Source organism: Protopterus annectens, chromosome 9.part0, assembly GCF_019279795.1.
Source record: "Protopterus annectens isolate FY-2018-M chromosome 9.part0, PAN1.0, whole genome shotgun sequence".
Classification (NCBI taxonomy): Eukaryota; Metazoa; Chordata; order Ceratodontiformes; family Protopteridae; genus Protopterus; species Protopterus annectens.
Genome location: NC_056743.1, coordinates 1,266,592,574 through 1,266,607,983, shown reverse-complemented (window position 1 = coordinate 1,266,607,983; position 15,410 = coordinate 1,266,592,574). Strand labels below are relative to the sequence as shown.

Genomic DNA, 15,410 nt, shown 5'->3' with positions numbered 1-15,410 from the left:
CAAACTGTTTTCTATTTGTTTCTGACAGATTGGGTTTACCATTATGTAGAAACCAACAGCTCATTCAACAAAGGCCAGGGGCAACTTCTACAGATTTTAAATGAAATCTGCCAATTGATGAAATTTGTGCTGCTGCAACATGGTCAACTGTTCACACTTTTGTGCCTCATTATAAACTGGATGTACAGTCTGGATCATGCTCCTCCTTTGGCTACACTGTGCTCAGGAATATCCTTCCTTGAGGCCTGCCAGGAGATTGGAAGCTAGGGAATCAGTCCCAACTGAATCAGACAAAGAAGGACATCAGATACAGAAGTTATATACTCACCATAGTGATAGATCTGTGTTGTCCTATGTTTATCTGGTTCATCATCCTTCCATCCTTCCTCCTTCCAAATTGTCACCAATGGTACCTCAAAAAGAATGGGTGATACTCTAAGGAGTCTTGCAAACCTCATCCTCACCTGGTTGTATTTTCATCATAGGTACACCTTAACTTTTTGGCAATAAAGTTTTCATTTATACAACATATACTAATTGGGCAAACTTGATCTGAGGTATTCAGGGAGGGGTAAAGAGGGATTATGGATAGGGTAGGAGTCAGAGCCCTGGATCCACATGTTTGCAAAGGCCAAAACTGGATCTGAATCAGATCTGAGATCCATGTGTTGAACCAGACGAAAATAGGATAACACAGCTCTAGCATTATGTTGAGTACATAACTTCCATATTTTTTAACATAGAGAGGGTACATAGGATTCAGCTGTTGATCTATTGATAAGGTTAGAGACTGGGTTTGCTATGACATCAGCAGCTATCTTTAGGTATGGAAGGCTGTCAGCTGCAGTGGAGTGAGGTCTGAGTTTAAACATAAGTTTTTTTATCATTGATGTGGAGACAGGTTCTAAGTGGAAGTTGCTGGCAATGCATATACAGGGTGAATTAGGTTCATGTGGGGATGCTGGAATAAAGGAAGCTGTAGGATGTATGGTGTATGGAGAATGTTGATTTTGCCTAACCTGTTGTTAGTGGAATTACTAAGATTGGGTGTTATTGAGGGTTGTGTTAGAAGCACTGGATGGGGATGAAGAGATTTAGTTAGGTTGATGATACTTTCTGTGAAGTTGGTATTGAATAAGGTAGCAATTTTTATTGGAGAGCTAATATGAGGAAGGTTAAGTTCCTTGTTTGAGGCCAGATGTAACAAGGTTACGTATTGATGTCAAGAATGTTTTGCTGTCATTTTTGTGATGAAGTTGTAGATGACTATAATATTTGCTTTAAGTAGATTAACTTGTTTTTTATTCATATTGAGCAATTTTATATACATTGGCAGATTACAGGGGGTTTTAAGTTTAAGACATTCTTTCCATTCTTTGCTAGACATTGTAGTTTTTGTCTGGGAAGTGAGGCATGGTGCATGGTTAAGTTTCACTCTTTTTTGTGGGGAGTGGCTGGTTAGAGTATTTAAGAATAAGTTATTAAAAGTACTGAGTGCCTCATTGAGTGGAAGAAATTTTAGGACAGACCAATTAAAGGCTTTCAATATATTGATTGAGTCTTTATTGAATTTAGAAAGCTTTCGGTTGTTTTAAGCTGGTGAGGGTTAGGTTTGTGGGTGGTATTTCTATGAGTGTAAGCTGGAAGGTGGTCGCTAAGTGAGTTTGGATAGGTTCCAGGGGTTGTAAATTTACTGGGATCAGAGACCATTATCCAGTCTAGCACTGCACCTTAGCTCCTGGTATTATTAAATCTAGTGTGTATTTTTATATGTTGTGTGTAACCATAAAGTCTTATACTAGCTAAGGGAAAATCTGACATAAGGTTTTGACAGTCAAAAATTATATCTCCTATTATGATTTTTTTTTCATAAGGTATACAATTAGTTGTCCAGAAGATGATTTCTTCTGTAGTTGTTATACTATTTTCAGGAGGGATATATACTGTAACAAAACATAGCTGTCTTTTATTAAGCTTTAACAGTGATAGTAGTATTCTGGCATTTTGGAATTTTGGGATGTTGTATGAATAGGGAGAGAAAATGCATGAACTTGGATAAATTAAGGCTTCCCCTCCTGCTAACTTCTGAAGGATGTTGACATAATGTTTTAAGCAATCTAAGGAAGTTCTTCGATAGTTAAAAAGGGCACTGTGCTTTTGCATGGTCAGGTTAACTTTGCAGATAATATTGACTTAGTTCTGACTTACAGAAACAAAACCTATGGAGCCATGCCTGTGATTAAAAGTGTCTGTTTTATTTGTATGACAAAATTTCGTTTCTCACATATTTTTATGTTTTATGACAGGCAGAAGGGCCTTTTAAGAGTCCTTAAAGCTTATACTGTGTACAAACCTGAGGAAGGCTACTGCCAGGCCCAAGGACCAGTAGCTGCTGTTCTTCTAATGCAGATGCCTGCTGAGGTAAGTTTACCAAAGACATGTGATATTGTATGCATTTCTTTCCCTACAATATAAATGGCAAACTACAGAATCTGTAGAAAGAGTAGATGCATGTACAGCAATATAACAATATATATTCATAGACCCCACAAAGCAACGTTCTGGGTACTGCAAGAGTTCAGTAAAAAAAGGAAATAAACTAAGATACATAATCCGTGCACTCATGCCTATTTCATGTAATAGGTGCATCAGAACTGGAGCAGAAGGTCGACCCTTTCACAAGAAAAGTGTTCTGCACATCACACTGTTCACACCTCTTTTCAGTCATGTCTTTCTTTTAGCCTGTATTTATTGCGGAAGGAATAAGGTGTGAATTTGAGACTGGCGTTGCACATCATGCAACAGCAGTGGGTATTGTATTATGTCACATAAGTAAATATTTGACTTCAGAGAACTGATTGTGATGAGCATATCATCAAAGCTGGTTTTGAGTAGACAAGCATGTTAAGAGATCTAACATTACATTTTTGTATTTCATAGGCATTCAGTGCTTTTGTAACTACATTAGAATATGGTCCGTGTGGTTCTGGTTAATAACATGCAATTCATATGTAACAAGTTGCAGCTAATAATTGCATACAGAAACACAGGCTGCTTCATTTCAGCATAATAAACAGGACAACTAAAACTCTTTAATTTCAGCTTAACAAATATAAGAAACTCAAATGTTTTCTTTTCACTGTAACAGAAAATAAAACAGCACAAGCTTCTTGTAGTAAATGCAAGGCTGCAGTTTCCAGCACAAATGCTGGGGGTAAACTTCTCATTCCTTTTTTTGATCTTCAGTTTATGATTGTACAGTCTTTCACAAAAAGCTCCTAATTTTCAATATAGTACAATTTAGTAATGAAATATGTCTACCAGTACTCTCCAATCACCTGAGCCAGCTTTTGATATCTCTTCACAGTTGTACATGAAGTACACACTAAAAATCCCAATGTATATCAGCTTTGCTAAAGTAACAACAGTCCTCTTCTTTGTAGAAGAGCCAAGTTTTATCTTTCACCAATTATTCATAAAGCACGCAATTTTCAACTTAACTGTCTGCTTTACAATCAGGGCATAGAATTCACCATATTGTTTCTGTTCAAAAATGTTACGCTAATAGCTTCCAGATGGCTGTCTGGCGTTTCTTGGGCTGCTACAATTCCAAATTACTCTTGTCTTTTAAAGCTCCACCGTCCTTTTCAATATACTACCAGCCAAATCCATTAAAAGCTCAGGCACTGTATAAAAGTGATAAAAGAGCACTGTATGTGCTCTGTTACATGTCCACCCCCACCAACTCAGACCCATGGAGATGAGTGACCTCTGTTACGAAAGCATGCTGTAAGGGGAGGGGGGCATCTGTGTTGTCATTTTTACAATCAGGTCTGTGTTCTCCTGAGTAATGAAGAAGTTACAGACTGACAAATCATCCTGTGACTCTAGAGTTCTTCTGTTTGATGGGACTGTCTTGTCAGGAGGGCATGATTTTTCAGCATAAAATGCATCCTCAGGAGGTAATATGATGGTGAAGAGATGGGCCATTTTATGGCTCAACACCTTTTCTCAACTGTGGAATATTTATTTTTTGAGTTAGGATCATTCTACTCAAGTAAGAGCTGAGGTGTTCTTCTTTAGGGCAAACCACCCCACTGTTACTGCCATTATGTTGGACAAACCTACAGGGTTTAAAAAATGCACTTCTTGTGGGCATAAGATCCCAAACTCAGATACCCATATGGAGTGTATTTATTGCCTTGGATCCGGGCACTTGGACATGGTATGTATAATCTGCACCACCTTTAATCCTACAGCCCTGGCGGACAGAAGAAACAAACTTATTTTAAGGGGTCTTCTTCTATCATCCAGTCCAGGAGCTCAACCCCTCCTCCAAACAAAGCAAGTCTGCTCCTCTATAGTGCCATAAATGTTTTCCTCTGAGGTTCCCTAGGTCTTCATCCGAGCCACCAACCAAGACCAAGAGACACTCAGATCTGACTTGTCTGGATCTGAAGATGTCTCGACATTAGGATCTGCAGTCTTCGGATCCTAAGGCCTTGGCTCCAACTGTAATTACAATTTAATCCACCAGCTCCCCCCACAATTTAATCCACCAGTTCCCCCCTCAGATCCTAAGTCATAGATCCAAAACTGGGTACTTCCATCAGCAGTACTACACCTGAATATGTTGTAAAACCAATCTTGCCCACCTTGCCTGCTCAGCTTCTCCAAACACCGAAGCATTCCAGGCCCCCATCCACCACTTCCTCTAGGTCCTTCAGAAGCTTGTCAGAAACAGATGTGGATAGGATTATGTGAAAGTTTCTCAGAGCTCAGATCCAGATGGGGGTCTTATACACTCTGTCCCCTATCAGATCCATGAGTATGCCTGCCACATCTAAGACTATTATTATTTCTTCTCTGATTTGTCCAGTGATTTCAGAGCCTCATAATCTGAGATGTCTACGGGGCTCGGCGTTGGATCCAAGGAAAGTATTCTCCTCCACTCCGACTGTTTCCTTGACTAGTTCTGCTCCAATACCCTAAGATGAGAATGGGTCTCGGAGCTGAAGTGTCAGAATCAGATCCGAGGGGTTAGGTTTGTCTTCTGTTTTGTTGGGTCCATCCCTTCCCCTCAGAGCTTCGGCCCTAGACAGCTGGGATCTAATTCTCCCTCAATGCTCGGATCTGGGGTGGCTTTGATCTACCTTCTTTGGAAGCTTTGGCTCTGAGGAATGGGTGGGGGCTTCTGTCAGTCCCTTAGCCTTCCAGGTGGTGAAAGAGCTTTTTCTCTCCAGAGAGTGGCTGCATTATAATTCTCTCTTAAATTACATTGATCTGCAATCTGTCATGGAGAGTAAGCCCTCCTTCCCCTTTTAAGGAACCACAGTTCTGCCCCTTGTATGCAGGATCTCATCTTTTGGTCACTAACCAAAGCTAATGATTATAGGTGATGGTGGGGACATAGAATGAGCAGTAAATTGGCAGCTTGGTGCTCTGACTCGCTTTTGACTTTATCACTATAATTTGGTATAAAGATTGCAGTGCTGTCACCCATGAAAAAGGCAGCCTTGGAGGAATTAAAGCATAATCGCGACATTGCCATTCTACCTGCAGACAAGGGTGGTGCCGTGGTGGTTATGAACATTGGGGAATACCTTGATGAGGGGAAAAGACAGTTAGCTGATACTAGATGTTATATGCAAATGTACATTGACCCGACTGGGGTTTTTAAAAAAGAAATAGATTCTTTTCTGAAACTAGCTGAGGATGAGGGTACCATAACAAAAAATACTGTTAAACATCTTACTGTCAAAGACCCACAGAAACAAATCTTGTATCTTCTCCCAAAAATACATAAGTCCATTTCAAAACCCCCAGGTAGACCCATTGTATCAGGGATAGGGTCCTTGACGGAACCACTATCAGCATTTCTAACACAGTATCTCAAACCCCTTTTAACATCAGTTAGGGCCCAACTACAGGACACCACACACTTTTTACAAATTTTGGAGTATACACAGCTAGAACCAGACTGGTTAATGTGCACGTTGGATGTTAAATCTTTATACACAAGTATTCCACACTGGGCGGGATTACAATCCCTGCAATACTGGCTTGAGAGAACAAACTTATATCCTCCGGGCTTCAACACCTTACTTGTCTGCATGGTGGAACATGTATTAAACAAAAATGTCTTTTATTTCCATGGAGAATGCTTTTCCAGCTACAAGGGACAGCAATGGGAACTTCCTTTGCACCCATTTATGCTGACTTATTCATGGCCTATTTTGAAGAATGTATGATATATGACAAATCACACAATATTTACATGGTGGAAATTGATATCTGGCGACGATATTTGGATGATTGCTGGATGGTGTGGAAGACGGATGAAGCATATCTAAAGGAATTTATGGAGTACCTGAATGGTAACATTTGGGGTATTGAGTTTACGGTTACATGTAACAGGAGTACCATAGATTTTTTGGATGTTACTGTTTACCATAACGCAGATGATACTCTAAGTACCAAAACATTTAGAAAATACCCTCAATACAATACCTTGTTACACGTCTCCAGTATGCACCCAAACCACACCATCCGCAACATCCCTAAGTCTCAATTTATGCGTATCAGACGCATTTGTTCATCTCATGATGAATTTGAACATGCCAGACTTGATTTATACCATAGATTTCAGGACAGAGGATATAGAGACATAGATATATATCAAGCTAGTTCATGGAGCAAAACCATAGACAGGAGAACATTGTTACGATACAAAAAATCACAGCATGCTCATCAGGATTCTATCTTGAGATTTGTCGTCACATATGGCAGGAACCAACCTATTGTCAGGGATATACTTAATTGCAACTGGAAAATTCTTTTGGCTAATGACACTTTAAGGTCAATACTAGGCCCTCAATGTCAAATGTCATACAGAAGAGGCAAGAATTTGGGAGGGCTATTTTCACATTACAAAAACAGAGAAGGGGGAGGTGCGATATATCATCAGACCACTATCAGTGGTGATAAACTAATTGGTACTTTTCCATGTGGTCACTGCTGCTCCTGTTTACAAGTTAGTACACTAAAAGAATTCACCAGTGCCAACACCAATTGGGTATTTAAAACCAGGGTGTTTGGTAATTGCAGCAGTACATGGGTTATTTACTTAGCTACCTGCCAATGTAAAGCTTCTTATGTTGGTCAAACCTCTAGGTCTCTGAGAATAAGGATGACAGAACATCGTAGTGACATGAGGAACAAAAAAGAAACAAATGCTTTATACAGACACACGATACAACATCCCAATGCCCAGTTTATGTTCATGATCATTGACAAAATTCAGGGAGATAGGAACAACCAACAGGGTTGGCACACCATTTTAAACCACAAGGAACAATATCGGATAACCAACCTTGGATGTTTATTCCCCCCAGGTCTGAATGACCATCTGTGAGTTTCACTGAACACATGAGGATTTCATAATCATGGTTACAACAACAAACATTCATATAGATCAAGAATTAGTGCGAACCATTCAATGGTGGTTAGGCCTACCAACGCTCATATTATACTCTACAAAGCATGATAAAAAATTGTTCAGGATACGGATATGTATATGTATGGTTTGGTATTCGTATCTGGTATGTTGGCATTAAACATTGAGTATTGTACAATTACAATGTTGAACTTGTATTATCTACAAGCATATTATTTCAATTTATTATAATCTATAATATAGCTGAGAATGAGGCCACTATACTCTTTTTGCCTTATTTTGTAATATATTAGATGATCAGTACTTGGTTCATTATTATTCAGTTCTTTTGAACTTGTGGTTATCACCCTTCAAAATATATATATATACTAGTGGTATATATTTTCTGCTTTTTTACACTATGATATGCATTCACAAATAGTGACTATGGTACTGGTCTATTACCTTGTAATATGTATGTCATATAATGGCTTACTTCCAGAGCTTTGATTTTTATTTTTAAAAATATGACTTAATATCTACACCTCTGGCATTTTTGTGTCACTGGTCATATGCTTTAATCAAGAATGGAACATGCACTTTGTTACTCCAGCCACTGGGTGGTGCTATAATATTGCTTCCAGGTAATCAGAGACTAGTATAAATGCAGGCTGCTTTATTTCATTCAAAAAACTTTATTGTATTCATTGATACAGGCTGAATAGCCGAAACTGGTCTGGATTTGAAGGAATTATAAATAAATAATCATTATTTCTTCATTACTGCGTATTCACTATCGTTTTTTTGCTGGTTGTTGATGGTTTACACTGTCACCACTGCAGCCATCCACTGGTCAGTTTCTTAGTCCACACTACCTTCACTCTTGAACTAGACTCCAAGATGCTTAAACTGTCTTACTGAGGTTGTTGCTTCTTCTTCATGTGCATAAAGCAACCTACTCTTTTCTAAGGCAGAACTGTGACCTCTGATTGGAAAGTGCTGATTTTTATCCCAACCACTTTGCATTCAGCACATTGTATATTAGAGTTATTTGAGACTTGGGGAACAATAGAAGTGCATTCTTTGTACCTCTAGACTGAATATGCTTCACAGCACAGATGCACCATGATATTCCATCCACAAAAAGTACAAACAAAAAGTGAATCAAGACAAGCCCTTGGCAGAGTCCTTTGCCCAATATGAATTTATTCAATTTAAGACTAAGAATGGTGGTACAACTCTTAATCCTAACAAAAGAAGGGCTGCCCCCAAACTCCATACTGTTGTATCACCTCCTACAAGACATTACATCAAGAGCAGCAAATATGCCTTCTCAAAGTGTACAAAATATCTGTTTCTTGGATCTTGATCAAGATCTATTGGATCTCTATCTATGCATTTAGGGTTTCTGTACGAGGGAATAACAAGAAAAATAGACTTTTAATACTGTGATAACATAAGGAGGGAGAAAAGAAGGCACCCATATCAACTCTAGATGGTGTATCTATGTTTGGCTGTTCATTTATGTTTGTTATATTTCTTGCAATATTCAGTAAGGAGTAGCTGAAAATGTGTGGCAGTATTTAAGGGGAAATGGTGAGTTCTGAAAGGATACAGAGCCAAGGATGGTATTAATGTTAGCATATGTGGGTAGAAAAACATATCTTACAAAGATTTCATATAAGATTTGCTTGAAATATGGCGAGAGAAATACTACACATAATGTTAGACATCACACTCACCCTAAATTTTGGCTAAGTGGAAACAATGTACATACATCACCTTCTTAGAGGAAGAATTTTGGACAAAGTCAAAAATAATTGCTGAGGGATGTGGGGCCTGTCTGTACATAAAAATGACTGTCAGCTATCTTATTCTGGCTTTGCAGGGCTAATATGAATGTTGTGAAACAAGTTGGAATAGTTTACTGTGTCTACTGTTTGTATGAAATAAACTTGAAACATTTATTCTTTGGCCATTATTTGTGTTGCATTCAGACATCTGCAGTATATACAGTCAATAACAGTTATAACTACTGTATGGGGGTGTCAGAGCTGTCTATGCATGAAAGGATCTTACCCTCTTATCATATACTCACTTTGATCAATCATTAATCTGTATTTGCAAGAATAATGTGCATTTATGTAACTTTAAGTTGGAATACTTTACTGTGACTAGACTGGATACTGTGTATTTGTGTGAAATAAACTTGAAATACATTACTGAAACCATTATTTTATACAATCAGATGTAGGATGTACTCTTAGCAAAGTTGCTGTAACTGATGTGGTGGGGGACGACTGACATGTTTATATAAGAAAGTAACTTTACCCTCTCATCATCTGTTTATTTCAGATAGTATTTCATCAGGCTTTGCATGATTAATGTGATTTTGTGAGAAGTTAATTTGAATGCTTTCAGGAGCTACTGTGTGATTGTGTGAAATGAACTTGAAATAAATTAATGTGTACCATTATTTTTATAACTAGGCATCTGGGGTGTATGTAATTAACAAAGTGGATATAAGTGTTGGGTGGGGGGGTGTCTGAGATATACTTGGCTAACAAAGTTTCTATAATCAATAGCTGGGGGAGCTGTCTGTGGATGAATGTGAGTTTTCATCTTGTAATATGGTCATTTTAAACAGTCATTAATATAGATTTGCAAGACTAGTGTACAGTTTTGTCAAGTTAGAATACTTTTTTTGTGGCTACTGTATGTTTGTTTAAAACAAACTTGAAATATGTTACTGTGACCATTATTATTGTTGTTATTACTTTTATATACAATCAAATGTCAGTCAACAATATGATTATGGTTGACATACACCAATTTTGTTGTTATTGTTTAGTAAAGCTTGTTTTACCTACTGCTGCAAACATGTTCAAGAGTTCACATATCCAGCTTTACTAAACATTAAACTAATTATTAAACAGTAAATATAAGTTAAAACAATACAATAGATAAGTATACATTTAAAACTATTTGGAAGATGAATCCAAAAAACATGTTCTTTTATGCATGGCACTAATAAAACAAACAAAAAAAGAAGAAACGGTGTGGTGGGGCCTATGGTTTGAATACTGCCCAGGGTCCAAAGTATATTTAATACACTGCTGGATTGGTGTCATTTGGTGGAAAAGTTAGTTAAGGGATGGTTAATAAAAAATCTATTTGTGTATGTTTCCAATTCTTAAAAGGTTTAAAGTTCCTCATTTTCCAATAACTCCTTATTTTCCAAAGGTTTCTGTTCAAAAACTTCAGCCCACTTGTAGGTGTTACTCAGAACACTCATACTGACATATTTCCATTTGCTATACATTTTCCTTCAGTAAGTATAAGTTCTGCTTCAGAGAGAAACAACAAATCACTAATTCATATAATACAGAATGTGCACCATTCTCATTGCTGCAATAGTCTATGGGCTAATAATTTAGGATTTTTTAGTGATCTGATTAAAGCAGAGGATAAGTTATTTGTTAGTTAGTTATTGACATTTGATTACCAGAAAAGGTCAACTGGGTAGGAGATCATTTTTTAACAGAGGCCTGTGGAGAGAAACTGCAAAATATTACAAAATATTTTAAAAATAATAGTCTTTGAAAATAATAAAAAAAATCTACAGTTTAAATAATTATACCAGATTAAACATAATATGAAGACATTGATTAAGAATATATACAAGTTATATAACAATGATTTAATATTTATAGGAATTTTAGCCAGGTTATAGAGAAATTAAAGGTAAGATATGATGTTTTCCTTTCATTCTTCCTCATGAATGGGTTATGGATCCGCTCCTTGGATTTGACTCTTCCATATTCACAAGTCTTAGGATGAGAATATCAAGCTTCTCCCGCTACCCAATATGCTCTGTTCTATTCCCAACTCCCCAGATCTTGTTTGCTGCCTTTGTGACAAGTTGGATCTCCTGAATCTCAAGTGTGAGAAAGCACTTATATGATTTTTCGTATTTAAAGTTAATTTTTTGGTTTAGACATAAACATCATATTCAAAGGTGGATCAAGTCAGATGGCCTAGTTTTGGGCAGGCTATTCTCTCTTCCTCCCTCAATAGCTATAGTGACCATGGATGCTTTCCAAATGGGGTGGGGGGGCATTTCAAGGGAAAGATTGTCCAAGGCATATGGTCCTCTACGGAGACCAAGTTGCATATTGATGTCCTAGAGATGAGAGCAGTCCTTCTAGTGTTGGAAGCCTTTCAGGACATTCTCCCCTTAGGAACTATTGCAGTACACACAGACAACATGTTAGTAGTCTGGTACATCAACAAACAAGGAGGAACGTTTTCCTACCCATTGTGCAGAGAGGCTATGAGGATCTGGGAATCGGCGATCTCTTCAGACCATTTTCTGTTTGCAACACACATATCAGAGAAAACCAGCATGCTGACAGTCAGACTCAGCAAGTCCATTCTGATTCCTTATGAGTGGTCCTACAATCAAACAGTAGCAAACATGACTTTCAGCCGCTGGGGCCCAGCCTTGCTGTGACCTGTTTGCCTCTCCCCTCAACAACATGTGCAGCAAGTTCTTTATTCTGATCCCCCCTCTGGGGGAGTCACAGAGGGATGCTCCAATTCATGATTGGCCCCCAGGTCTCCTCTATGCCTACCCCCTTCTTCCACTGATACAAAAGTTTCTACAGAAAGCAAACAGGCAGAAGAGCTCAGTCATCCTCATTTCCCCCTTCTGGCCTTGACAGGTATGGTTGGCCTTCCTCTGGTCTCACTTGAAATATCCTTCATGGATATTGGAGCCCACTCTGGATTTCTTATCTCACCCATCAGAAATTCAACATCCCAGTCTCCACACCCTCAAGCTGATGGCATGGTTTCTCCACTTCCAGTGATAGTAAGAAGGTCTAGGCTCGCTTCCCCAGTTGGTGACATTATCTTGGCCTCCCACAAGGCCTCCATCAAGAAAGTCTACAGAAGCAAATGGAAAAGCTTCTCTATATGGGTTTCCAAAGAGAATATTGACCCTTTCTCAGCTCCTACTTTGACCATCCTTCTTTTTCTCACTACTTTTTTTAAGGAAGGGGATAGTTTTTCTACTACTAAACTTCAGTTAGCAGCAACATCCAACTTCCACACTGGCACTGAATCCCTTTCTCTGGCAACTTCCATATTATGTAAAGATTCATGATATTTTTCTCCTAAGACCTCTAAAAAGGATCCCCTTCCTCCTTGGGATTTCATAGTGGTCCTCCAGAGGTTGACTCAGAAACACTTTGAACTGGCAAACAAATGCAATATAACATTTTTTTTCTTGGAAAACAATCTTTTTGGTAACTATAACTTCAGCAAAAATAATTTCTGAGCTCCAGGCCTTATCGGTTAGGCCTCTTTATATTATTTTCCATAAAGATAGGGTGTCTCTATGAACCAACCCTTCCTTTCTGCCTAAATTTGCCAGTGAGACTAACATTAATCAGTCCATACAATTGTCAGCTTTCTTTCCAAACTTTACTAATAAGGGCGAATATATGCTGCATCTTCTTGATGTTCATAGACAACTACATTTTTATTTTCACAGAACAAAACAGTACAGGAAGTCTAATCAGCTGTTTCTGTTTTTTGCCCCTAACCACTTAGGTCAAGCAGTTTTTCAAAAATTACTCTTGCTAAATCGATTACTGATTGTATCTCAGATTTATTCTCATAAAGGTTTGGTATTACCTCATCCTTTTAGAGCTCATTCCACTAGATCTGTGGCTACTTCATCTGCCTTTTCTTTAAGAACTTCCATTGACGACATCTGCACTGCAGCCACTTGGTCAAAGACTCATACCTTTGTTACATATTACAAATTAGACATTGTCCCCAGAAGCAAAGCTTCCTTTAGGTTCGATAGTCCTCCAGCATGTCCTTCTTTGAGGGCCTCCCAAGAGTTACATAGCTGGGGGTTCTGATCTATTTGTGAGGAAGAATGAAAAGGACATTAGATTTAGAAGTTATGTACTTACCATAACTTGGCATCTGTGTTGTCCATTTTCATTCTTCCTCACCTTCCCTCCCAGCCATCCCCTGGCCTTGTCAGTCCTAGAAGGATCTTTGGATGATAATTGAACCTTCATGTTCCAGGTTTGAGTCTCCATTTTCTCTTGTGTCTGTTCTGTCTCTATAACACAATGGGCAGTAAGGCAGCAAGCCCAGTCTGGGGAATTGGAAATGGAATAGAGCATTATGGGCAGAGAGAGGAGGTTGAGATTCTGATCCTAAGTCTTGTAAATATGGCCAAGCCAGATCTGATCTTTAACCCATTCGTGAGAAAGAATGAAAATGGACAACACAGGTGTCAAGTTATGGTAAGTACATAACTTCTAATTAGTATAATATAAACACGAATTTCAATATGAAATGTGAGAAAAGCATGCTTATGGTATGTTTAGAGAGAAAGTCAGGGGAGAGAAATAGATAGAAGTGAGGAGGTGAGTGAAGAAGAGAGAGTAAGGCGGTGTAAGGTATGAATAGGTACTTTTTCACATTTGGGGATATAATTTATCCTGGTGTTGATCAAGAACATAGCCAGATTTTGGGTAGGAAGTCTTTTAAACTGGTTTTGAAGGATGGGATGGAGGATTTTGACCTGGTGGATACAGGTAAGGAGTTTCAAGCCTTAGCATCATGGTATGGGTATAGACAATGCCCAACAGATTTGACAAGTTTGTGGACAGACAGGAGTTTTTGGTCATTGGATCGCAATAACCAATTGGGAACATAGTTTTGTGGAATCTTATTAAGTGCTGGACAAGCAGATAGATGCTGGATAATTTTATAGGTGGCAAGAAGCTATGTATGTGTTAGTTGATGGGGTAGTTCTAACCAATTTAAGCTTTTTAGTGCTGTACAGTGGTTGGTTCTAAAAGGAGTATTTGCTGCAAATTTAGCAAATTTGTTATAGCATTGTTCAAGTTTTGATTTTTGTGGTGCCTGGAAGTTTAGTAAGGATGGGAGCGCTGTATAGAAGTTTGGGGAGGAGATAAGTAGTGGCAAGTGTAGTTTTAGTTGTATTGGTGAGAAAGTTTTTGGCTCTGTAAAGCATCCCTAATTTTTCATGAGTTTTTCTTATGCAATTTTGAATATGCAGATTGGATATGAGATTATCATCCACTATCAGCCCTAATAATTTGATATGAGAAGTGACTTTAGTAGTTGTACTATAAACATATGACTTTAAATTTTGTTTTTTTTTCATGAGAGAGAGATTTGGGTAAAAAATTAGTAGTAGTTTTGCTTTTTTTATACAAGACCATGAGTTGTGAGTTACAAAGCCATGTTTCAGTGGCTGTTAAAGCTTCCTGAGTAATTTGTTGGAGATTTGCCATGTTATCAGATGTGCAAATGAGTATGCAGTCATCTGCTTACTGTATTAAGGAGGCCAGTTGTGTGGATGTGTGGAGTGTGTTGTTAAGACTGTTAAAGAGGAGGGGGCCAAGGACAGAGCCTTATGGTGCATTGGTAGTGACTGGGAGGTATGGAGAGTGGGTGGAGTGCCATTTTACTGACTGATACCTATTGGATACATAGTTTTTGAACCATAGAATGGTAGAATGAGTGAGACCTAATGAAGACATTTGAAGAAGAAGTTTATTGTGGCAAAATGTGTCAAAGGCTTTAGACAAGTCTAGAAATAAGGTGGAGACTAGTTTGCCGATATCTCTAGCAGTTGTTGACAGTAATGTATAGGTTAGAAGACATGTTATGTGGCAATGGGAGTTCTTCCTGCTAAAGATAATTTAGCAATTGTTTCTGAAAACATTTTTCAAGTATTTTGGAGGGGGGATAAGACTGCTATAGGTCTAAAGTTAGAAATGTCTATTGAATTTCCTTCTTTGTGCAGAGGGATAATGTGACATTTTCCAGAGTGAGGGAATGTGGGATTCCTGGACTGACCTATTTATAACAATTCAGACAGAAAAGGCAATGCTATTGGCTGCTATTTTAAGGTACT

At 38.2% G+C, this 15,410-nt stretch overlaps 1 protein-coding gene across 1 annotated transcript in view; it reads left to right on the top strand.

Annotated features, from left to right (window-relative positions):
• The window catches only part of LOC122811987 (carabin-like), a 1,241,323-nt gene that overhangs the window by 634,522 nt on the left and 591,391 nt on the right, over positions 1-15,410 (top strand). Inside the window, exon 6 of the mRNA XM_044084192.1 lies at positions 2,307-2,421. Within this exon, the coding sequence (XP_043940127.1) occupies positions 2,307-2,421 (115 nt within the window). The remainder of the gene's footprint in view (positions 1-2,306; positions 2,422-15,410) is intronic.